Source organism: Chiloscyllium plagiosum, chromosome 14 (genome assembly GCF_004010195.1).
Source record: "Chiloscyllium plagiosum isolate BGI_BamShark_2017 chromosome 14, ASM401019v2, whole genome shotgun sequence".
Classification (NCBI taxonomy): domain Eukaryota; kingdom Metazoa; phylum Chordata; class Chondrichthyes; order Orectolobiformes; family Hemiscylliidae; genus Chiloscyllium; species Chiloscyllium plagiosum.
This window is the reverse complement of record NC_057723.1, coordinates 36,705,782-36,732,142: the sequence shown is the minus strand read 5'-3', so window position 1 is coordinate 36,732,142 and position 26,361 is coordinate 36,705,782. Positions and strand designations below refer to the sequence as shown.

General features: G+C 42.4%; 2 protein-coding genes across 4 annotated transcripts in view; one reads left to right on the top strand and one right to left on the bottom strand.

The window, feature by feature from the left end:
* Positions 1–8,732, top strand: part of phykpl (5-phosphohydroxy-L-lysine phospho-lyase) — a 48,063-nt gene extending 39,331 nt beyond the window's left edge. Inside the window, exons 8-12 of the mRNA XM_043703577.1 lie at positions 2,341–2,566; positions 5,044–5,198; positions 5,275–5,364; positions 6,611–6,741; positions 7,544–8,732. Of these exons, the coding sequence (XP_043559512.1) occupies positions 2,341–2,566; positions 5,044–5,198; positions 5,275–5,364; positions 6,611–6,741; positions 7,544–7,623 (682 nt within the window). The 3' untranslated portion in view covers positions 7,624–8,732. The remainder of the gene's footprint in view (positions 1–2,340; positions 2,567–5,043; positions 5,199–5,274; positions 5,365–6,610; positions 6,742–7,543) is intronic.
* On the bottom strand, positions 8,681–17,634 carry hnrnpaba (heterogeneous nuclear ribonucleoprotein A/Ba). Of its 3 annotated transcripts, XM_043703580.1 has the most exons (9): positions 17,269–17,633; positions 16,665–16,833; positions 13,344–13,502; positions 12,023–12,154; positions 11,830–11,935; positions 11,561–11,734; positions 11,206–11,297; positions 9,818–9,838; positions 8,681–9,017 (listed from the first exon to the last, which is right to left on the bottom strand). In XM_043703580.1, the coding sequence occupies exons 1-7, from the start codon at positions 17,616–17,618 to the stop codon at positions 11,224–11,226; spliced, it is 1,164 nt and encodes a 387-aa protein (XP_043559515.1). In that variant the 5' UTR covers positions 17,619–17,633; the 3' UTR covers positions 8,681–9,017; positions 9,818–9,838; positions 11,206–11,223. The 3 variants fall into 3 exon arrangements, with proteins under 3 accessions (XP_043559515.1, XP_043559514.1, XP_043559516.1); XM_043703579.1 differs by lacking the exon at positions 9,818–9,838; XM_043703581.1 differs by lacking the exons at positions 9,818–9,838; positions 11,561–11,734 and having other exon boundaries at positions 17,269–17,634.
* Positions 17,635–26,361: the final 8,727 nt, after the last annotated feature.

The window sequence follows — 26,361 nt, the reverse complement described above, 5'->3', positions numbered from 1 at the left end:
TGCTGCGTAGGTTCACGAGGTCAATTCCTGGAATGGCAGGATTACCTTACACTGAAAGACTGAAGCCACTGGGCTTGTACACCCTTGAGTTTCGAAGATTGAGAGAGGATCTGATTGAGACATATTAGATTATTAAAGGATTGGACACTCTGGAGGCAGGAAACATGTTTCCGCTGATGGGTGAGTGCTGAACCAGAGGACACAGCTTAAAAATATGGGGTAGACCATTTAGGACAGAGCTCAGGAGGAACTTCTTCACCCAGAGAGTGGTGGCTGTGTGGAATGCTCTGCCCCAGAGGGCAGTGGAGGTCCACTCTCTGGATTCATTTAAGAAAGAGTTGGATAGAGCTCTCAAAGATAGTGGAATCCAGGGTTATGGAGATAAGGCAGGAACAGGATACTGATTAGGAATGATCAGCCAAGATTATATTGAATGGTGGTGCAGGCTCCAAGGGCTGAATGGCCTACTCCTGCACCTATTGTCTATTGTCTAAAGCAGTCACCTCATTGATACCACATCTACAAACATACACTCCCTTCACCACTATCACTCAGGAACAGCAATGTACACTGTCTACAATATACACTGCAGAATTCAACAAGGATCCTTAGGCAGCAATCCTCCTGCACCTATTGTCTATTGTCTAAAGCAGCCACCTCATTGATACCATATCTACAAACATACACTCCCTTCACCACTATCACTCAGGAACAGCAATGTACACTGTCTACAATATACACTGCAGAATTCAACAAGGATCCTTAGGCAGCAATCCCCAAACCCACGACCTCCATTTTGAAGGATAACAGCAGCTAAACAGCAGATCCATGAGAACAGCACCAGCTGCAAGTTCCCACTGAAACCACTCATCGTCCGGACTTGGAAATAAGGTATATCGTCATTCCGTCACTGTCACTGGGTCAAAATCCTGGAAATCCTTCCCTAACAGCGTTTTGAGTAAGGCAGATGAGTTGAGAGTGTTGATTAATACATAGGGATATAATGTCATTGCTAATATGAAAACATGTTTGAGGGAGCAATAAGGCTGACAGTTCAATATCTGAAATATAGAACCTTCAGGCTGTAAAAGAGATGGTGTCACAATATTGATAAAGGCATGAAATACTGCAATAAGGAGGGTTGAAATCATGGATGGTTCTTCAATTGAGATCATATAGGAGAATTTAAAAAGGGGCAATCACTTTGGGTTGTATTATAGACTCTGAAACAGTCAGGAAGAAATAGAAGGGCAGATATGTATGCCAGTTCAAGAGATTTTTTTTTGATTCTTGAGAAGCTGGTGGGCTGCCTTGTTGAACCACTGCAGTCCATGTGCTGTATGTCGGTAAACCCACAATGTTCTTAGTGAGGAAACATCAGGCATCTAAAGCCCTTCTTCCTGCACCAACTCTTCAGCCATACATTTATCTGCTCTGCGTATTCCTGTATTCAAGAGCATGTGGCACTATGAGTAATTCAGAGACGCTAATCCTCAAAGTCCTGCTACCCAGCTGCTAAAATATTACTGCAGGACTTCATCTCACTTTCGACCATCGCCTCCTCCTTCAGAATGACCAACAGCTGTTCAATGACATCCTTGGCCTGGCCCCAGGGAGGGAATGCATCTTGAAGTTACACTTCTCTACCATTCCATACTATTGAATCTCAAACCACTTTTACTCTTACTTTCCTTTTCCTCCTTCCTTCTGTAGCTAGGCTATGGCTGCACTCTTACCATTATCCAACACAGAAAACTGTTAGTGAGTTTTGAGAAGATTTGTAGATTAGGTTGAGGTTCTGGATGTAGGATAAATAGATAGAATATAAATAGACATACATTACTTATCTGTATATCTATTTATATTCTATTCCATATAAATAAAAAGCAGGCTACACCACAGTGCTTCATCCGGAGGCTCACTGAAGATGTTACCTAGTATGGTGACAAAACGTCTGAAAACAAACCTTCCAGCTCAGCGAGCAAACCTACATCCATAGAAAACTATTTTTCTCTGAGATGAACTTAAGGGCTTTCCTAAGTACCTGCTTATTTCCTCTCATCTGACCGATGATCAACTATTCCTCCCCTGATTAAACTTCGTTCAGCTATGAGATAATCACATCTAAAAACATGCCACCCATGTAATTCTTAAGACTTCACAAATGCTTTACATCCTAATCACCAACTGAAAATGGGAAATTTCCACCTTTTATTTGAGAATGTTTTATGGAAACCAGATTCCAAAAAGGTACACGATATTTTTTCACAGGTTGTGCAGGGGCAAAGAGGAAAGATATTATCAAATGCTATTAAGTTTACCTGCTTTTCTTTTTTGCAGACATATTCACAAAGCTGGAGGATTGTTTGTTGCTGATGAAATCCAAGTTGGATTTGGAAGAGTTGGAAAACATTTTTGGGCATTCCAACTACAAGGAGATGATTTTTTACCAGACATTGTAACTATGGGCAAACCTATTGGAAATGGACACCCATTAGCTTGTGTGGTGACAACTAAAGAAATCGCAGGTGCATTTGCTGCAACTGGAGTGGAGCATTTTAATACAGTAAGTCAGGAACAATGACTGTAGCTGCTTTGCAAAAACAAGAGATTGTCAATGAAAATCTTCAAATCAAACCAATACTTTTATGCAAAAGCAATGTCGATTGTGTTTTTTGTAACATACTTTAAAAAGTACCAATAACTCTGAATGAGAAGTTCTAAGATGTAACAGCAAAGTAAGCCAACTCAGCCCATTGAGTTTGTTCTGCATAACTGATCTGCTAACCCTCAACTTCACATTCCTACATTTTCTTAGCAACGCTCAATTCCCTGGCAGATTTAAAAATCTAAGTCTTAGATACTTAAATCAGCATTGATAATCCTCTGCAGTAAAGTCATCCATGGATTCACTACTCATTTCGGTTTTAAACTGTGCGACCCCTTATTCAGATGATTTTAGTCCTGGACTTTCCAAAAAAAGGGAAACAATATCTCTGCCTCTACCCTGTGAAATTTATGATGTTTCAATCTACATTACCAAATTCAAAATAGAAGGTTCTGCTTGGTCGTATTTAAAATTAAGGACCTGAGTTGCTATTTTGATATACTGAATCAATACAGTGGTTAGCCAAGCTGCAGTCATGGAAAGTCTTGTGCTAGTTGGTGTTGAATTAATCTCCTGCAGTTAGCCTCAGTAATCCAGATTTCTAACTAAGAACGTGCTTGGCCACACCCCCCACATTGCATCTGAGTGTCACACAGAGTGGGTGTCGACTTGGGAGTGTGCACAGAGAAACCCCAGGCCAGGCTTGGCCACACCCTCCCATGTCACACCTGAGTGACACACATCGAGTGGGTATTAGATTAGATTAGATTAGATTACAGTATGGAAACAGGCCCTTCGGGCCAACAAGTCCACACCGACCTGCCGAAGCGTAACCCACCCATACCCCTACATTTACCCCTTACCTAACACTACGGGCAATTTAACATGGCCAATTCACCTGACCTGCACATCTTTGGATTGTGGGAGGAAACCGGAGCACCCGGAGGAAACCCACGCAGACACGGGGAGAACGTGCAAACTCCACACAGTCAGTCGCCTGAGGCGGGAATTGAACCCGGGTCTCTGGCGCTGTGAGGCAGCAGTGCTAACCACTGTGCCACCGTGCCGCCCACAGGGTTGACTTGGGTTAACTATTTACTCATCAAACAACCTTGTTAATGAAAGAAAACTTCAAAAAAAACCTGAGTTTGGAGCATTTCGGTTTTTGAATGTTCGGATAAAGGATCTGTACCTGTGGTACGCAGTAAGTCAGCACCCACTCCTCATTAACATTTATTCCTAAGAATCTTTTCCTCATCCACCTCCTAAGGAAATGATTTTATGAAAAAAAAGCATAACCTCAGAAGTTGCTTTCCACTAATAATCATTTGCTTTTTAAAAACATAGTTCAAGACAGCACCTCTTGTGTGACCCTAGCTTTGCAAAGTACCAAAGTCACTGAAGGTAAATCAGGAATGACACTTTTTTTTAAAAATAAAAAATAAACAATAAATAGGTTTATTTCCTGTATTTTGCTACCATGGTTTTTTGTGGCACAAACAAAATTGTAATTAATGTATCCAAACTATGATCGTTGGGAACATCATTTCAGATGAGAACACAATTGACAAAATGTGTAGGGAGATACTTTACTCAAACTAGTGTAAACTGTGTATTACAATTGAGGTCTGCCTAATCATAGGCTTTCTCAATTTGTATTGCTGGTTAAATATAATTGTTCTTTCCAGACTTGTCACTTGGTAATCAATTGGTTTTATATGTTCAGTGCAGATTGTAGAAGATGGTGTTATAATTCTTTCTGATAATTTCTAATAAACTCTGTTACAAGGCATCGACATGTATTCAGTCCCATTTCTGCCCATTAGCCAGATTGCACAATTATACACAGTGACAGGGAGAGTGTGTACATTTTTATATATATCCCCAAGAGAACATTGAAGTGTGAATCTACACTCCAGCAATGTGGGGTAGGAGAAAAGAGGGAAGAGAAAATACATTTATAAATGGGGTTAAGCAAAAGCTCAGTTGTTAAAATTTGTAACCACTGCATTCTGTATTTTTAGCGATTATTTTACTTAGATTTCATGACAATTTAGATTACTTACTTAGTGTGAAAACAGGCCCTTCAGCCCAACAAGTCCACACTGACCCACCAAAGCGCAACCCACCCAGATCCATTCCCCTACATTTACCCCTTCACCCGACACTACGGGCAACTCAATATGGCCAATTCACCTAACCTGCACATTTTTGGATTTTAAAAGCTACTAGGTGAATTGGCTATGCTAGATTGCCCATAGCATTAGGTGCATTAGTCAGAGGGAAAATGGGTCTGGGTGGGTTACTCTGAGGGTCAGTGTGGACTGGTTGGCCAGAAGGGTCTGTTTCCACACTATTGAGATGGAAGCAACAGACGCTAGAATGGAAAAGATTATTTGAAAATTCTTATTAGCTATGTCACTGATGTATTCCAGTTTGGAGGAAGTCCAGTATCCTGTGCAATTGGACTTGCAGTTTTGGAAGTCATTGAGAAGGAAGACCTGTGTGGGAGTGCTACACAAGTTGGTACCTACTTAATGAACCTACTAAATGAACTGAAGGTCAAACACCCAATCATTGGAGATGTCAGGTATTGAATCTGCCAATAAAACTATTTTGGAATGCTTTTGATTTTGAATTGACATATTTCACTTTTGTACCTAAAGGGGTATTGGTTTATTTATCGGAGCAGAGTTGGTGAGAGATCGACAGAAGAGGACGCCTGCTACAGCGGAAGCCGAATATTTAATTGCAAGGTATTAAGATTGTTGTAAAACTGAAAGTTTTCTTCCTCTGCCTACAACAATGTTGAAAATTTGATGTTGAATTTTGTTCTAACTTGTCCATAGAACTAAATATTCACTTGCACCCATGCTCTTCAACATTAACCTCCTCCAATGATTGCAATCCCCATTAGCTCACTAGAAGGCTCAAACCTAGAACTATTTAATATTGACCAGTTGCCAATCAAATAAAGACAGTAAATACTTAATGCCTAGGACCATCAGAACTCCAGCTAATACTGATCCTTAGACTGGACCAATTTCATGTATCATATTGAAATTAATCTCAACAATTACAGAAACACTTAGCATATCTATTACACAGATGTCTGCATTGAAATTAAATGCCAGAAGTTTTTTTTTGAAAACAGATAATGAATTATTTTTAGGTCTGTGGAATCTATAACCAATTGCAAGTTCTTGCATCAAGAGCACTTTTCATTTGGAAAAAAAGTTGTCAGAACTGTGAGTAATTCTCAACTTCTACGGAAGAGAATTGTGAGTTAATAGATTCAGATTAAAATACTTCAGAAAACAAATGAGTTTTCTTTATTATCACCTAGTGTAGGTCTCAAAGCAATGGGGTCATGTACCAACTGAGCTACCCCCTTTATATAGATGCTCTCCAAATAATGCCTTAATATATTGATTTAGCTCAAGGACAACATTAATCGGTTTCACTCTTTGTCAATTAGAAGGACTTACAGCAAGGACTTTAAAAAAAATAATCAAAAAAATAAAAATCGGGGACAGATGCATAAACTAGATGTAGATTAAGACCACTGCAACATTATGAATATTTAAAACAAGATCCATACTTCAACTGAAGAGAATCAGGAGCAGTAGCCCCAAACAGGCTGATTACACACATCTCTTCCTGATGTCTCTCAGGAGGATGGCAGGGGTGAGCAGACAACAAGTGTCAGTCCTAGCCAAGGTATAAATAGCAATAGCAGAATCATTACTAACATCTAACAGAAAGATAGAAGCTGCATTAAATTGAATTCAAAAGTTTAATCGGCGAAAGATTTAAAAGCATCCAAATAGAGATCCAAATAGCACATTCCTCCAGCTTCATTAGAACAATGTAGGAGGTAGAGAATAGTAAAATGTCAGAATGGAAAGTTCAGGTTCATGCAGACAGAAGGAAAGAAATTATGGTATTCAAATAGTTTTGTTCATACACTTTAAACTTAATTTTACACTTTTTACCCATCAGGTTGAAAAAGGAATTTATCTTACTTAGCACTGATGGACCAGATAGAAATGTCCTGAAATTCAAACCCCCAATGTGCTTCACCATGGAAGATGCGCAATATCTAGTTGGAAAAATTGACACAATACTTACTGGTAAGTGTTTGCAAAAGCTGATTAAAACATTGCCTGACTAGTTGTGATCTCATAGGAATACTCATGGACATTGATAAATGCTTGCTAAAAACTTATCTGTCTGCCTCATCTAGATGGCCCCAGCAGCAGTGCGTGTCATCCATCAGTAAGGCCCTTTACAGAGCACGTTCCAAATTCATTACCACTACATGAACAAAAAAATTTAACAGGAAGATCACCATCTACATAGGCCCTACAATACCACTATTTTGACTTGCAATGACAACCACTAGAGTCCTGAAAAGACTCCCCCTAACATTAATGGGTGTATCTATATTCAAAAAGAATGCAGCTATTCATGGTGATGGCTCATCACCACCTCAAAAGGGCAAATTTGAGATAAGTAATAAATATGAGCCCTAACATCAAAAGCACACAAATGACAATCCAATTAACCTCATACTTTTTGCATGGTACTCTGCACCACTTACCAGTTATCAACCAAATTTCAAGTAATTAATTGACTATGGAGGACACTTCTAGATGGTATAACAAGTGTAAATAGATTCAGTATCCCAATGTATTCACTACTGTAAAGGGATTTGCAGTTTAACAGATGAATCACAGGCATTTCAGGACTTCTTTTGGCAATTAAAAAAAAGTACTGCTGAATAGCAGTACTGTTAAATACAGAGAGGAGACAACTGCAATGCTCCTCCCTAACATTTGTTGCCATTAGAATGTCATAATCAATACTTAAAAGTATATCTATTGCACAAAAGTGGGATTTTTAGTAACTGTTTTGTGAATATTTGTATCACAGATTTGAAAGTGGCCAATACGTGCAAATCTGAAGTGAATCAAAAGACTGAATTTATGGATGCAGCAACGAAGCCTACATAAATGCCATAGCATGAAGACAGGATATGGCCATACTGCTTTAGGATCATTTTTCCTTGTCAGCAAACCCTAATCAGTGTTATTTCAATTTCTTTTCTAACTGAATCTTGGAAACTTGGTTTCGTTAGTAAACCTGGAAATTAATATTTACATTCCCAATTCCTGCAATTCTTTTCCAGTACAAAATTGCACACTTTTGCCCCTACAATATTTTGAGACACCTTGTGCAGTCTATCTTTCATGTTTTCAACCATCACATCACCCTATAATCTGTAATATTCTAACAAAAAGACCCCATACAAAAATAAAAGTTGCTATTACTCTCCATTCCAAGCAACAACTCAATCAATCCAGTAATCATTTCAGTATCACTGGGTTCACCTATCTGTATCAGTGTCCTAGATTCCAATCCAGGTCCTGAAGTTAGACTAGATTAACATTCAATGCAAGGTTGAATACTGCACTAACAAACATTACTGCTGCTGGACTTCTGACAGTTGGGACATTAAAAGATCTGTGACTTAAAATGGAGAAAAGTCTCCTTTCCACCACTTCTCATATGGACTCCTTTCATATTTAAAAATAGTAAAATATACAAATAGGTGAAGAACACAAACCTTTTTAAAAAGTTTATGATTTTATGTAGAATACAGTTGTGCACATATCAAAAACCCATTTCACTAAAAATGATCTTTATCATCAGAAACTGTTTCTGTAGTAAAGAACAAAAATAAAATTTATTATTAAATAGCAAAGCAGTTGCATTGAAGTTATTGAATTAGCTTCTGCACTAGCTTTCAACTGCAGATCCATAGGATTGTTTGTAAGTCAGTAATAACACAAACAGTACCATATCAAAAAATGAAAGCTAATCCTATAAAATGTGCTAGTGATCCTAATTTTCCAAAAAACAGCTTGTACAAGCAGATACCAGTTAATGGTCCAGCAATACACCCCATCAAGTAGACATGTAAAATACTAACTCAAAACAGAATGCCTTCGATGTTCTTTAATTTACATAAAATCAGAAGTAAACTGAAATGAATACAAACAAAATTCATGCAACACAAATACACAAAGGAACTTTTATTTCTGAAACTCTGATTGCTCCAATAAGCAAGGTATTGATGCAAATCCAGTAATTTTATGTAAAATACAAACTTACATAATACATTATTAGCATCCATTAGGTACCAAAAAGTACAGTAAAAACCACTTCCATCACAGGAAATGTACGACACAAAAGACAGACTACAAAATAAAAAGTTGGAAAGTGACAAGCTTCCCTAAAACAATCTTCTGTACATTTGGGGTCATCCGGAGTGAAAACAGTCTAGTCCCCAAATGCAACACAGTTGCATTTAGAGGACCTGTGTATTTTTTGCCAGCTTGATGACCTGAAAAAAAGTACCAAAATAATCAATTATGGTTCTCATACAAATATCTTTTAATAGAAGTAAGGCAACAAATTTGGAGCGGTGTTGGGAAGATCACATTGGTAGTTCACTGAAATGAAGCAAGTGGTCAAAGTAAATGTGGCTATATCATTTTTCTTGTCAACCACCCATTAGAGAAAAAAAGGGCAAAGATTAAAACTATGACAGCACTGAACACTAAACCGGATATTCATTTAAATCACCCAAACTGAAGCTAACCAATTGCACACCATGTTGGATGGCCATTAAAAAAAAAATCCAACTTTAATATAGCTTGTCAATTCAAGTACAGCAAGAGACAATTATATTGTCCTATAAATATCCACAAGGTATGTAGCTAAGAGCAAGAAAAATTAGCTTTAAAAATATACATCTTTAGGGAATCCTGTCCACTCCTTCAGGTTATGTCTCACATGCTATGAACTACACTGGCATGACACATTAGAACATGTGTAAACATCGCAATTTCGAGTAGTAATTAAGTTGAAGTGGGAAAAGAAAATAAAAAGTGTGCCTATGAAAATCAGTCTCAGCAAACTTGCTCCAAAATTTGAAATTTTAAAAAGTACTCTTTGCACTTCTGTGCTTACAATCTGATCACAATTATCTGCAATTTCCTATGGATGGAAGTTTATGACCCACAGCATTATTTGTCCTTTAGAACTAAATTTCTGTGGAATTTTGAATTGCCAAACAGCCAAAACATTTATTATTGTTCAAGGGATCACAAGTCCAATTAATTTTACATGAAGTTTACTTACTGTTAATCTTCATGTGACATTCTCCAGATTTGAGAGAGAAAGAGAGAGAGAGAGGGAGAGAGAAAAAAAAAATGTGTGGGATCCTTCATCCAAAGAGTTAGCAAAAGTTTAAAAACCTAATTGTACAGAACTGATGGGAATGTTTATTTAAAAAAATGAAATGGTAGCAAACCCACGTTTCATCCAAAAATCAGCCACAAAGGGGGTGACATAATTTCTTCAGAAAATTGGGTTCAAATCCATTTCGTTCAGTCTACATGCATTCAATTTAACAAACACAGCAATCAAAATGTGTTTACTAGCTCATACCTAGGCCAGTCATGTTCTGGCCGTACATATTAGAATTAGCAGATGCCTCAAGGCAATGTTAAGTTAGTACATGCAACTGGGTACTGGTTGGATCATAAAACTAGGAACTACAAAGACAGTCGTGGAGATCGGGTTTACCTTGCAATATCCTGAATTGAACCTTTAAATCAAATATTGAACGTAAAGTTCAAAACTGAACAGAGTTCTATCGTAAATGTAGAATCAACAAAATGGACTGGGATGCAATTTTTGGTAGGTGGCTTCCCAACCCCCTCCCCCATACCATCCTCATAATAGTTCTCAGCTAGCTTACAACAACCATAATTGACACCTTGAGTAACTGATCGAAGAGCTTCAGGGCAGAGGAGATGACCTGGGGGTTGCAGTGAGAGAAAGGCTCACTGAGATTCTTGTTCTCCTCCTCTCTCCACTTCTTCAAGTTAGGCATCCTTGCAAGAGGATTTGCAGTAAGGTTAAAATCAACTAGGCAAAAGTGAAGACTGCAGATGCTGGAAACCAGAGTTTAAATCAGAATGGTGCTGGAAAAGCACAGCAGGTCAGACAGCATCCAAGGAGCAGGAAGGAAAAGAAAAAGAAAAAAAATTGCAGTTTCGGGCAAAAGCCCTTCATCAGGAATAGAGGCAGGAAGCCTCCAGGGTAGGCCTTCAGGCTTTTGCCCAAAACATTGTTTTTCCTGCTCCTCGGATGCTGCCTGACCTGCTGTGCTTTTCCAGCACCACTCTGATCTAAACTCTGATTTCCAGCATCTGCAGTCTTCACTTTTGCCTACCTTGAGTAACTGCACACCTTCAATAAGGATCACAAGTTGTCTTCCTCCTATCTCCAGTTTTCTGTAAAAGGCTCTGAGTATAATACACTGCTGTTCTAATCATGCGCAGAACACCTGTGAAAGTCCTTCCTCATTTGTTTTACCACGTCAGATAGGAACCAGTAATTTTTTTTTTAAAACATAAAATGCACCAGAAAATATTGACCTTGGTTAGATCTCACCACTCATTTTAGTTATTCGAAAGATACCAATGTTCAGAAGTAGACTCATTGCAGAACTGGCAACGTACCTGCATTCACATTCCATATCAATATGGTTTGTATCCACCTTGGTGAGCTGCCCCACGCCTTGGCGCTTTCCCATAGTTGCCGTTACTCTGATCTGGAAGAAAAAAAAGCTAAGCTGATGCTCTAAAATTTGATATACAAAATGCAGTTTTCCACTGAAACAAGACAGCAAAAACAGGACATTTCATGAATGGCACTTATGGTCAAATCTGTTAGTTGGAGAGGAATTAGCAAATGGCATTTAATGTGGCCATTTTCTGCCACAATCTAAAACATTAAAAACTGAATTAGAATTTCCAACACATTAGGCCTCAATCCAAACTAGCCTTGCTTCAGTACAGCAATAAATGTACTTACTGTAGTCATATCCTTGACCATATCCACCATAGTAACCACTATTGTAGTTATAGCCAGTATAATCATAGCCTCCATATGCACCATAGCCACTTTGACCGCTGTAACCATAACTGCTGCCATAGCTTGGATTCCAGTAATTATTGCTGTATCCTTGACTCCAGTTCTGACTTTGACCTTTAAATTTAGCAAGACATACTGTTAAGTACTAAAAGATTGATTTCACACATTATTTTCCCCTTCACATTTAGTAGTGTAAACATGCAACTCACCAGCTCCACGGCCACCACCTCTACCCCGTCCTGTAACGCTACCTCTGCCTCCCCACTGCTGTTGCTGTTGATAAACTTCTTTAGGCTGAGCTACTTTTATTTCACACTATGTAACAAAAACAAAACTAATTAGTGTATAAAATTTGACTTTTCTTTCTGAAGCTTTGTAAAATAAGCTAATTGCATCCGATACCTTGCTATTTCCAACATCGTGGTACTTCTTCTCTAAAATCTTTTTTACTGGCTCTTCCTCTTTAAATGAAATGAAACAAAATCCTCTCCTTTTGTTGGTCTTGCTATCCATTGGAAGTTCAATTGATTCCACCTAAATTGAATTCAAAGTTTGTAAGCGCAAAGCTAATATTTTAAACTGAAGCAGGGAAAAAAAAAGTCTTGCATACAGGAGGTACATTACACATAATTCATCTAAATAAAGTAGCTTCTGAACATAGACAATACCTCAAAGAGTCATTATGTCATTGCAGTAACCTGTTTATCTTCAACAGGTTCAGAAAAGATTTACAATCATGTTGCCAGGGTTGGACGATTTCAGCTATCAGGAGAGATTGAATAGGCTATGGCTGTTTTCCCTGAGCATCGGAGGCTGAGGGGTGACCTTATAGAGTTATAAAATCAGGAGTGGCATGGATAGGATAAATAGACAAAGTCTTTTCCCTGGGGTGGGGGAGTCCAGACTAGACGGCATAGGTTTACGGTGAAAGGGGAAAGATATAAAACAGACCTAAGAGGCAACTTTTTCACTCTGAGCGTGGTACGTTAATGGAATGAGCTGGCAGAGGAAATGGTGGAGACTAGTACAATTGCAACATTTAAAAGGCATCTGGTTGGGTATTTGAATAGTAAGAGTTTGGAGGGATAAGGGCTAGGTGCTGGCAGGTGGGACTAGATTGGGTTGGGATATCTGTTCGGCATGGACGGGTTGGACTGAAGTGTCTGCTTTCGTGCTGTACACCTGTATGACTCTAGTACCGTGCCAACAGAAAATGTTCTCTGCTTTTAACCTAGTCAACTATACAAGAGCAACTCTAACTAGTTGTAACATTTATATGGTGTTTTCATTCCCAGCCATGTCAAACTAAAAAAAGCTCAAAGTTGCACGCTGTCAGGGTAATCAGGCTCAATACTAAAAGAAAAAAGTGAGGACTGCAGATGTCTGCCAGTCAGTCAAGTAGTATGTTGCTGGAAAAGCAAAGCAAGTCAGCCAGCATTTGAGGAGGAAAGTCAATGTTTCAGGCATAAGCCCTGCATCAGGATTTCACTTTTGACTCAATACTACAAATAGGTACAGTACAATGAAGGTTCACAATCTAGTTTTACACTTTTATGCGAAACATGTATCCAATCATTTCAATCCCAAGCGAGTCTGGCTGTAAAGAGTTACGCACACAATATCCTAACTCACCAAACACAAGATAGACGAGATCAAGCATTATCCCATTTCTTCCTTTTAATGTAGTACTTTAAAATACATCACACTTTCTCAAAAAACGTACCTCACCAAAAGCTCCAAAATATTCTCGTATCTTATCTTCTGGGGTATCAGGGTGAAGACCCCCAACAAATATCTTCTTCACAGGTTCTTTCTTCATTGCCATTGCTCTTTTAGGATCCACTACTCTACCATCTAGTTTATGCTCCTTTTGTTCCAAAACCTAAGAAAAAACAAGCTACATGTATAAAAAGTAGAAATTTCAAAAACAACAGTATGGAATTGTGCATGTTTACTTTCATTGACGAAGGAGCAGCACTGTGATTTCAAATAAACCTGTTGGTCTATAACCTGGTGTCCTCTTACTTGTAAGGAAAACAAGCAGAGCAAAATCCATATATGCTCACTGTTAGTTATTGCTGAAAGTGCATAAGTATCTATTAATCATGCAAATTCTGCAAGTTTGATAGCAATTTTAAAAAATTTATGCAATCCTATGCTAGCCTGACCGGCTGTGCTTTTCTAGCACCACACCTTTCAATTCTAGGGATTAAAAGCTAGCTAACAAAATAAAGTTCATCCAGTGCATTATTTACTCAAGAAATGACTTTAATGGCAATAGATTAGCCCATTGTAGGAAAAAGAGTAGCCATCCAATATGAAGGACAGAACATCAAAAGTGGGGTTAAAAAAAAGGTAGAGATATCAACAGACCACAGACACAAGGATCCGGTACATAAAATGTGACAAACTGAAGTACAGATATAGAATGCTGCATTCATACCTATAGGACTTGAATAAGATATACAAAAGTTCTACATCTCCCACAAATTGCAGAAGTTGATTTTGACAACATACCACAGGAAGCATATCAGACTTGCAGGGAATGCTGTGCAAGTTTACAAGGATGCCTATACAAATTTACTTAGAGATTGCACAAACTTGCACTGCATCACCTAGAAATTATATGGTTAGGAGATGATCTAATCAGATTTCAAAATACTACACTTAAGAGAAATTACTTCCTCTGGTTGAGATTAATCCCTGGAATTGAAAGGTGTGGTGCTAGAAAAGCACAGCCGGTCAGGCAGCATGCAAGAAGCAGGAGAATCGACGTTTCAGGTATAAGCCCATAATTGGGAATCCTGATAAAAGGCTTTTACCTGAAATGTCGATTCCCCTATTCCTTAGATGCTGCCTGACTGTGCTTTTCCAGCACCACACTATTCGACTTGGATCTCCAGCACCTGCAACCCTCACTTCTAGTCTAATCCCTGGAAACATAATTCAAAATGTTACAAACTAAGCCTTTCACTTTATGAAAAGCATTTAAAGCTTAAACTCTTCCACCAGCCACAACTAAACTCCTGCTAATCAAAAGGGTTTTAGGGAAATAGGATAAAGTATTGCATCGGATGTCCATTGTACCAAATAGTTCACACAATGAATGGAAGCCAAACAGAGATTTATAGCATCCTGTATCATGACCAGTATGGTTTACTTACATTATTGACTAATTCAGTACACCACTAACTGTCCTCGCTTTCTAAACAATCATCCAAAATAATGAAATACTACCACATTCACCTCCAAGATCTTTTCACCTATTATAGACATTGGACATTAAGAAGCAAAATGTGGCTTTAAAAGATTATTTTCTAAACCTGCCGATACTACGCATTTGCAACTGTAATTTCCCTTGCACCACAGAAATGCTCACGTAAAGTTTCAATAAGGTTGGAGTACAAGGTGCTAGTAAGACCATATCTGGGGAACTTTTAGTCCCTTTATTTAAGAAAGAGAATTATTTCATTGGTACGTAGTTCAAGATGACCCCTAGTATGGAGGGATTGCCTTTGAGTAAAAGAAAATAAAAAGCAAACAGATTGGGATTCTACATATAGCAATTTGGAAAAATGAGAAATTTCATTGAAACATGCAGGATTTTTAAGGGGCTTGACAGGCAAACACGGAGAGAAAATGTTTCCTCTTCATGGGAGAGTTTAGTACCAAAGGATACAGCCGCAGAATGAAGGGACATCAATTTAAGAATTTAAAAAGAGGAATTTCCAATGGTTGAATCTTTGGAAAACCTTACCACAAACAGCTGTGGGTGCAAAGTCTCTACAAATATTTAAAAGCAGAGATAGATTATTGATCAGTGAGCAAAAAGGGAGGAGATGGGAAAATGGGCAGCCAAAGTACATGTGAAGAGTGTGGAACTAGTCATCAGATTGAATAATGAAGCAGATTCAAGGGGCTGAACATGCTACTCCTGTTCCTATTTCTTATGGACTTGCAGTCAGAAGTATCCTCCAAGTCTAACCTCCAATGTGGGCTCACTACACTTTGGTTGCATTGACCCCAGCTGCCATGATCCTAAGCTCAAGAACAACATACTTAAGAACTTCTTTTTTCCTTCTAGATGCTCCAACACCATTGACCCAGATCTCATTACTTTTGTGACTTGTTAAATTGTTGGAATATCATTGAGTTGCCTTGGAACATTTTATTATGTCAAAACCATAGGGCTGTGGACTTCCTACAGATATCAAAAAACGCAGACTCCGCTATTAAATTGGATGGGGTAATTGAGAGTGTTGGGCAGACAGGTACAACATCAGATAAAGACCAAGTCTACCTATTGCTCTGTGAATAAACATAGGTGCAAACTTTGGGTTGTGTGCGATCCTAAGCTATTACACGAGAAAGGATTACTTAAAGCTTTTAATCTGCTACTTCACAGCTGTAAACCAAATGCATCGAAAACAGTGGGCACCTTGTGAAATATATCTGCACACCTGAGGTTCCACTCTAATTTCAAACAAATTTAGAGCATTTGTGTGCATCCTTTGTTTGATCTCATTGGTTTTCCCTCCATATTTCATACAACTAGTAATTAGCAATTTACAACTATCAGTAAACTGAACTGTAAAATTATAGCCAGACCATTCAGCAGGTAAGCAAGGGCATCAAGGAGTGCGGAGCAATGGTTAGATTTGCCAGAACGAACTGAATGACCTATTGTTCTTAAAAGTACAAGGTTAGTCGTGGAAACTATGCATTCTGACCACGCACAGTAACATCGCAGCGCCTAGATATTAAAATGACAGCATCCCACTTCCTCACTGCCACCTCATACGAGGGTCAAATGCTTATCAGTTTCTCTGTGGAAACTTCCATCCTGAAACACTTCTTCACCTCCGTATTCGCAACGAATACAAAATCTGAAAATACAGTATCTTCCACACCCCACACCACCCCCCCAAATTTGACTGCCTTTTTGCCACCCAATTTTAGATTAAAATTCTGAATTACATTCCAACAGCTGCGAGACGCCTGGGTCAAAGTATAGTCTACCGACAAAAACCCTTCTCAACCTTACTCTATCGGCGCATGAAGAGTCTTTGAAGAGGATAAATCCAAAACCCCTCGACCTTCCGGTTGCAGGATCCATCTTAATTGTACAATCCACAACTTCGCCGAATTTGGAAAAATAATCCTTCAGGTCCTTTTTGCTTGTATCCCAACTCAAGCCTCCTACGAACATTTTCCTGTGGGAGACAGAGCGGGAGAGAAAAGGAGACCTTTTGTTACCGATTCCTGTTTCTCCCCCTCCCCCCAGCCCAGGGAAGCACATGGCGCCAAGAGCAGCGTGAACAAAGAGACGGCGACACAGCCCGAACAGGAGCTGGTGCTGCTTCCTCACCCCCACCGCCAGCTTTCCCAAACTCTCACACAAAGAGGCAAATAAACGGAGTCTTCCACATCCTACTGAGGTACCGCCTCACGAAACGCGGGCGATGTGACCGAACACGGTACCACAACCGCCCTGGAGGGATAACCGGCCGCCGAGCACCTCCCGTTCACAAGGGCACTGCCAACTGAGCTCCGCTGTAGGACCGCATGCTGCCCTGAGCCTGAGCCTGGGCCTACCGGCGGCGGGAAAACCGCGGCTTGGCGCATCAGTAACAAAAAAAACTTCTTACCCGGCGTCTTCTTCGTTTTTACTAGCATTGATTTTCGAGCCCTCGCTGTCAACTCCGGAGGAAGGTTCCGCTCCGTCCACCGACGCCGCCATTCCCCGCCCGCCGCCGGCAGCCTGACCCTCTCCTTCCTCGTAGTGACCGTTCTCCGATCCCTCCACGTACTGCTGCCCGGCGTCGGCCATCTCACAGGCGTCCGATTTTAAAAAATTAAAGTGAGGGGGTGGCAAGGAAAGGAATAAAGCGGATGTACGTCTGATTTTTTTTCCCTGTTTGAGTGCCTGTCCCAAACCAGAAGAATCAAACCCAAATACACCTGGCTCCTGCCTCTGGAGTCCGCTCACTACCGACATGTGGCCTTTTATATAGGGGCCGGCGAGGCACCTCACACCAACAACTTCTCCCATTGGGCCTGCCCAATCGACCGCTCAATATTCGGCTTTCATTGGCTAACGGTCCTGGACCCGCCCCCCACCTCGAACGGCCTGGGTTACGTGGTAAAGTTTGTCTCTGAGGCGGATTTTCCCATTGAGCAGTCACCGTGGAATGGAAGATGGACAGCAAGCAACCTCAGTTTTAATGGAGATGTTTGCGGTACATGGCATTGCCTTAGCCTCATCTGGAGATTAAGGCCAGTTTTGGGCATCACATAAGAGGCTACAGAAAAGGTCCACCGGAACATAAAGAGCTTCAGTTGCATAAAGTTAAAAATCACAGGTTTGTTTGGAAGCACTAGCTTTCGGAGCGCTGCTTCGTCAGGTGGTTGGCAGTTGCATAGGCAGATTAGAGAAGCTAGGAATTTGGAAAGCAGTCCGGACAGAAGAGAGAGACAAAAATCACTCGGAGGATCAACAGCCAGAAGACACCAAACTAACGTGATTGGGAAAAGAAACATCAGAATGAGGATTTTTTTTTTAAAAAAAAAGCAAAATTGCATTTTGAATAAAAACCAAAATAACGTTTCATGTTCAGTAACCCTTCTCAGAACTGTTAGCTCGGAAAATGTCAGTTTATATGTAGAAGATTGTCAGGGTGGCTGGGAAGTAGAAGGGAGTAAGAAGTGAACCATATGTGGAGATAGAGCCCAAAGAGAGACAAGAATATTTGGACAAAGCATGGATAATGATCTGGCTAGGAGGGTAAATGCCTGTTAATGTAAGCTGTTAGTGGCTAACCATCGATAACAAGGCCAGGACTTGTTAGAGAACAGGACTAGGTCTCGGGAGCTTTCAGGCCCTAAAATTATTGAACTCTATATAGACTCTGGACTGCTTCAGGGTCCCCGAGCAGGAAATGAGGTGTTGTTCTTCCAGACTGTGCTGAGGTTCACTGAAACATTTGAACAAGCCTGAGACAGAGATGTTGGCCAAAGATGCTTCACCTGGAATATATGTTTGGGGCACTGGAATCTGGGGAGGTAAATGGGCAGATGTTACACCTTTGGCGGTTACAGGGGAATGTGGCACAGGTCTGTGTGGGGGTGTTGGGAGTGAAGGAAGAGTGGACCAGATTGTCCCAGAAGTAATGGTTCCTGCGGAAGATTAGCAAAGGAGCGGATAGGAATAAGTGTGTGGTGGTGGCAACATCTCTTTTTTTAAATTTCAAAATACACTTTATTCATAAAATATTTTGATGATCGGCCCAGTTGGTAGTGCCATACATACATATACATTCCCATTTCTTTACATACAGAGATCAGAATTAACCATTTGTATATACAGGTCTATACGTTTACCATCCATATATTTAGCTAAGGCGTCAGTGGAGCCCACTTACTGCATGGGCCCCCTGTTCTTCTTTGACAGGCAGACGTTACATTGTGGTCTTTCCCCACCGCACCTTGGCGGCAGCTGCCCCAAGCTTCAGCGAGTCCCTCAACGTGTAATCCTGGACCTTGGAATGTGACAGTCCGCAACACTCAGCCAGGGTCAGCTCCTTCAGCTGGAAGATCAACAGGTTTCAGACAGACCAAAGTGCCTTTGACCGCGTTGATGATCCTCCAGGCACAGTTGATGACCGTTTCGGTGTGCATCTGGGGGAAAGATTGTAGAGCATGGAGTCCCGAGTCACGGAGCTGCTCAGGACAAACCTCAACAAACACTATTGCATTCTATTCCTGATGAAGGGCTTTTGCCCGAAATGTCGATTTTGCTGAAGCTCCTCGGATGCTGCCTGAACTGCTGTGCTCTTCCAGCACCATTGATCCACCACTGCATTCTTCTCCAGACTTCCTTTGCGTAGGCACATTCCAGAAGGTGGTGTGTGACAGTCTTGTCCCCTCCACAGCCACTTAGAGGGCAGCATGCAGTGCGGGAGAGAGTCTGGGAATGCATAAAGAAACTCACACGCAGAGCCCTTCTCACCACCAGCCAAGCCATGTCTTGGTGCTTGTTGGAACGTTCTGGCGAGGAGGCATTCTGCCAAATGACTGACAGTCTGCCCAGGGAACCGCTCGACAGGATCCACTCTCTCCTTTTCCCGAAGGATCTCAAGGACACTACGTGCTGACCACTTCCTGATGGACTTGTGGTCAAAGGTGGTGTTTTTCTTCATAAATTTCTCCACGAAGGACAGGTGATACAGAACGGTCCAACTACTTGGAGCGTTCCGCAGCAGCAAGGCCAGGCCCATCCTTTGTAACACCGGGGACAGTTAGAACCTCAGTCCGTAGTGACACTTGGTGTTTGCGTACCGGGGATCCACGCACAGCTTGATGCAGACACACACAAACATGGCCATCAGGGTGAGGGTGGCATTGGGTGTGTTTTTCCACCGTTGCCCAGATATTTATACATAGAGCCCTGTCAGACCCGGTCCATCTTTGATCTCCATATAAAAATGGAAGATAGCCCCGGTGACTGCAATGGCACAGGTTCTGAGAATAGGCCAGACCTGTGCCACATATAACAACACTGACAGTGCCTCACACCTGATGACCAGGTTTTTTTCCTGCGATGGAGAGCGACCGTAGCTTCCATCTGCCCAGTTTCTGCCTCACTTTGCTGATATGCTCCTCCCAAGACTTGGCACACACCCCAGCACCTCCGAACCAAATATTCGGCACCTTCAGGTGGTCAGTCCTGATGGCAAAGGGGATGAAAGATTGGTCGGCACAGTTCCCAAAGAGCACGGCCTCACTCTTGCCTTGATTTACCTTGGCCCGAGGCCAGTTTAAACTGGTCACATATGCACATAAGTCTGTGCACGGACAGCGGATCCGAGCTGAAAACGGCGACGTTCATCCATGTACAGGGAGGCCTTAGCCTGTAGGCCCCTGCTGCCAGGAATAGTCACCCCTCTCAGGCTCGCATCCTTCCTGACAGACTCAGCAAATGGCTCTATGCAGCACACAAACAAGGCAGGAGAGAGGGGCAGCCCTGCCTGACTCCAGATCTGACTGGGAAGCTCTCTGATTCCCACCCATTGATCGAGACTGCACTGACAATATTAGTATAGAGCAGTCTGATCCAATTGCAGATTCCGTCCCCAAAGCCCATTTTGGAGAGAACATCTCTCATATACGTACTTAATATCCTGACAAAGGCTTTTTCCTTATCCACTCTAATGAGGCAGGTGTCCAACCCCCTGTCCCACACGTAGGCGATCGTATCCCTGAGGAGTGCGAGACTCTCAGTGATCATCCTGCCCAGTACAGCACAGGTTTGATCAGGGTGGATCACCGATTCCAGAGCAGACCTGACCCTGTTGGCGATGACCTTTGACAAGATTTTGTACTCCGCATTCAACAGTGAGATTGGTCTCCAATTTCTGATTTCCTCCCTCTCCCCCTTCCGCTTGTAGATGAGGGTGATGATGCCTTTCCTCATGGATTCACTCATGGTACCTGCCAGAAGCATACTGACATACACCTCCAGCAGGTCCTGGCCAATCAAGTCCCACAGAGCAGAATAGAGTTCGACCAGTAAGCCGTCGCCTCTGGGAATTTTATTCTTTTTGAAGGACTCGAGGGCCTTGGTCAGCTCATCCAGAGAAAGCGGCTGGTACAGCCTCTCCAGTGTTCTAAGACCTCTGTGATAGAAGACAGGAATGACTGGGAGGCTGCGCTGTCGGTTGGCTTAGAGTCGTACAGACTGGCATAGAAGGATTTGCTGATCCTCATGGCGTCAGCCTGAGATGACATTATCGAGCCATCTTCTTCCTTCAGGCTGCTGAGCACGGAGCTCTCTTTGTGCACCTTCTGGAAGAAGAAATGTGAGCACGTCTCGTCCTGCTCCACAGAACGGACCCTGGACTGGAAGATTATCTTAGAGGCCTCCAAGGCACAAGAGTGAGGCTTGCTGGCCCTTCCCTCCTGGAGGTCCTCCGTGACATCGATCCCCATCATCTGCAGGAGCAAGTTCTGCATACTTTCCAGGAGTTGGGACAGTTTTCCCTGCCTCTCTCTCGCCTCCTGAACACCTTGGAGGATGAAGAACCTCTTGATGTTCCCTTTTACTGTTTCCCACCAGTCCGCTGGAGACTCAAAGAGGTACTTCACGGTTCTCCAACCTGCGTAATCCCTCTTGAGCTCCTTAATGTTTCCCGGGGTCAACAGCTTGGGGTTCAGCTTCCACGTTCCCTTACCAGGGTTGTGGAGATAAGGCAGGAACAGGATACTGATTAAGGATGATCAGCCATGATCACATTGAATAGTGGTGCAGGTTCTAAGAGCAGAATGGCCTATTCCTGCACCTATTGTCCATTGTCAGCCCGCTGCTCGTCCTGTAGGTGACAGCCGGCCAGCAGGAGGCAGTGGTGAGGAGAGCATTGGCTTGACATCGGTGGATCTGACAGAACGTTCAGGACACAAACGGGTAATCTATCCTTGAGTGTATAGACCCGTCTGCAAGTGACCAGGTGCATCTACGCTGCGCTCCGTCTGCAGGGGTGCTGAAGACATCATGCAGCTTGGCATTTTTGACCGTTTCCATCAGGACTCTGGACATGGCCTCCAGTTTACTGTCCCCCCCGCCGGATCGTCCATCTGCATCAATGATACAGTTGAAGTCTTCGGCCAGAATGACCAGCCTGGACATAGCCAGCAACAGTGGAAGCTGCTGCAGGACTGCCAACCGTTCACTCTTACCCGTTGGGGCATGCACATTAAAATCAGTCTCAGGAGAGCGTTTTAGTACACGACGTCCGTGACAAGGAGGCGCCCGCCCACCACCTCCTTAACCTCGGAGATGGTGAAGTTGCCTCCTCGCAACAGGATACCCAGGCCGGAGGCGCGGCTTTCATTGCCCCCCGACCAAACTGACGGCCCATGGGCCCACAAGCTCGACCATTTCCTGTAGCTGCTGAGGTGCGGTATCCCACACTTCTGCAGGAACAGGACATCGGCTTTGATGTTGGCAAGGAAGGCCAATGTAGAGACATATGGCGTAGCAGATTTAATTCTACGCACATTAATAGTGACAATTTTTAAATCACCATTTTAACAGTTTATGAGGTTACCAGTGTCCATTTGCTGCTGGTTCTGCCTCTCTGGGGAAGCTGTCTGCATTCCTGTGGTATAAGGGAACTGCTGGACACTCACAGGGCTGAGGTAGCTGTCCAGCTCCACGCTGCGGACATTTCCCCGCTCTGGTGTCTTTGGGCCGGGACCAGGGTGTCAGAGAATCGTTGCTCCCAGTTACCTGGAGCTGTAGGGTGGTGGGTACCTCCTGGTTCTCACCGGGTGGGGAGTGGTCCTTACCAGTCCCCTCAGAGGGTTCGTCATTTCCTGTTTGGTGGGGGGGGGGGGGGGGGGGGAGGTTGCTACCCTCCTTTCTCCCCGCAGTGCTGTGTCTCTTTCTCTGGTGACGACCCTTCTTATGCCCGTCCTCACCATCCAAAGAGCTGCCTGTATCCTCCTCGTGCAGGTGTTGTTTCCCTCATTGCTGGGTAGCTTTAGGGGCCTGGCAAGGTTTCCTCTTCCTGTTCTTTTTTTTTTTACAGGAATCCACTCCTCTGCCTCCTTGGTTCACTCCTCTTCCATTTCCTCTGTCTGTCCTGTGGGAGCTTGGATTGGCTGCTGCACTTTCCTGCTGGTTGCAGTCTGCTTCGCTCCAGCAAGTCCTTCCTCTGGGTGCCCCCAGACACCATTTCCCTGCTGGTTTGTGGTACCTTGCTGGCCTTTTGTGGTCCACGGCTCGCATTGCCACCTCCGGTCATCTGTGCGCGGATGGCAGCCCCTCGTCTTGGGCAGGTCTTGTACACGTGTCCCGCCTCTGCACAGATCTGCTGGAGATGATGGAAGTGATGGCTAATGATCTTTTGGATGTGGATGCTGGTGTGATGGTAGGTAAGGACAAGGGGAACCCTATCATTGTTGCAAGAGAAAAGGGTGGGGGGGGGGGGATGGTGAAGACAGAAGTACAGAGGATGGGTAGCACCCAGTTGAGGGCCTTGTTGATAACAGAGGATTCCCCAGCACTGTTGAGGGAGAAGGTGGACATTTCAGAAGCTCCCTTGTCGAAGTTGGCCTCATCAGAATAGATGCAAAAGAGACAGAGGAACTGGGCAAATAGAATGGAGTCTTTACAGGATGCAAGGATGTGGAAGTTGTCGGGTTGATAGTGAATATTAGTGGCCACTGTATTCCCAGAAATGGAAACAGATGTTGAGGAATGAAAGGGAGAAATCAGAGACAGACCAGGTGAAAGCGAGATTCCTCCCACAACAGTGAAATCAGAAGCAAAATCGATTAACTTTTCCAAGGGTGGGAATCAGCAATGATGATATCATCGATATATTGGAGACAGAGTTTTGGGTGGGTGCCAGAATAAGACTGGAACAAGGAATGTTGCAAGGAACCGCGCAAAGGCAAGCATAACCGGAGCCCATGCAGTACCCATGTCCCCACGAAACAATGCCAGGGCAGTCCGGTTTGTGGATTTTTGGAAGGAGGTAAAAGCGCTGTGCGGAGCTGGGAACGGGGACTAGGGGAAGGGGACGTGGGGGAAGAGATCACCAGATGAAATTATATTTAGAATCTGGAATGAAGCACCGAAGAATATGTTGGAGTGTATTCAAATCATTTTTTTCCAAAAGGGAATTGAATCATCATCTGGGGGAGCAGGAGTTACAAAGCTATGGGAAAAAGGGCAGTGAATGGCACAAGTTAAATTATCTTCCAGAGAACCAGCATAAAAATGACAGGCCAAATTGCAATGTGCTGTAAAAGGTTTTATAAAAAGAAAATGTGTAGGAATTAATTACAGAAAGTGTAAAATTTTCATTCTTTCTTTAGAGTGCCATTCTATTAATAAGGTCCTCTCCAATTACTTTTTTAAAATGCACCATCTGCATCTTTTATCCATATCACAACACAACTTTGTGTTTTTGTTCCTTGCAAAAGTCTATACCCCAGTTCACTGACTTGCAAAATTCCAACTCTCTAGCCTCATTTTTGCAGCTGATTTGTTCAATCACACCCTCATCTCCACCCAGTTTCCAAACAAACATTACTTTGACCGCTCTCCTGGTGCAGCCCTCATCTCAGCTCCTTTTAAAGAACAAAATGCTCCGACTTAAAAAATCAAAAGGTGAATAATTGGTTTAGATTCGAATTGGATTACAAAGATAATGCAGATTTTTGTTTTTAATTCTGTTCACATCTTGATTCTATTATTAGGAGATCACACACTCATGCTGGTTGGTCAACAGCCTTTCCAGTTACCCCAGTCGTGGTGCCCCTCATGTCCACAATGATCAAAAAAAGGTCAGAAATGGAAATATTAGCCTACATTTACCTTCTACAGGCCAAGAATAACTACATCAATACTTCGCAATGCAGGACACTTAATCACTAAGCCAGCAGAAGAAAATCCAAGCCACTACTACTCACTGTACTGCTTAATTTTGGGAGAGTTGAGGGAGTGCAGTAGCAATTCACACATATATACATACACCTGACTTGTAGCACATCTTCAATAATCTCCTTTCCCTTTGCCCCAATACCACAAAAAGTTTTCTTCATTATCAAGTATGATGCCAAAATTTGAACTGCTGTGGGTTACACTGGAAACGTTGACTTCTCCAACTCCTGATGCTGTTGGCTCGCTGTGTTCTTCCAGCCTCCTGTCCGTCTACTTTGGATTCCAGCATCTGCAGCTTTTTTTTGTTTCCAACCAAGTATTAACTAGATAAGCAGCAGCCCAATTCATATGCACAGAATCACATCTTGCACTCACTGTCCCAGAATTCCAAATCTTAGATATGTCTGACCAGTGGGACAGATGTTTCAAAAGTGACAGAACAATGTTGCACAGGGGAGAAGAAACATGACTCTGGCAGGCCCCATGATATGTCTCAGCATCAGGTCAACTGGACAAGGAAATCTTCAGATTACCATCCACTCTGTTTACTTGGTAGTGCCATACTTCAGATTACCATCCACTCTGTTTTCTCCACATTGAACACATCAAGTCATCAAGAATAGTGTAAAATTCAGTATTCTTGAGTGAAGGACTGCAAAATCTATCATAAGTGGCATTAGGGGTCAGAGGGTGGTGGTGGAGAGTTGTTATTTGGATTAGAGACATGTGTTCAGAGTGTTCCACAGGGATGGGTGCTGGGTCCATTTTTGTTTGTCATTTATATAAACTTTTTGGATGGGAGTGTAGGAAGTTTGCAGATGACCCAAAAGTGGAGGTACAGTAGACATTAAGGAAGGTTACCTAAGATTTCAACGGGATCTTGATCAATTGGGCTAAGAAGTGGCAAATGGAGTTTAATTTAAATAAATGTGAGTCGACATTTAGGTCAGGTGAACAAGGGCAGGATTTACACAATAAATGATAGGGCCCTGGGAGAATTGCAGAACAGAGACCTAGAGGTTCAGGTACATAGTTCATTGAAAATTGCATCACAGGTAGTAGACAGGGTGGTTAAGGCAGCGTTTGGCAAACTTGCCTTCATTGCTAAAACAATTGAGTATAGGAGTTGGCATGTCAAATTGTGGTTGTACAAGATGTTGGTGAGGCCACTTTTGGAGTACTGTGTACAGTTCTGAGCAGAGAAAGTGAGGACTGCAGATGCTGGGGATCAGAGTTAAAAAGTGTGGTGCTGGAAAAGGACAGCCAGTCAGGGAGCATCTGAGGAGGAGGAGAG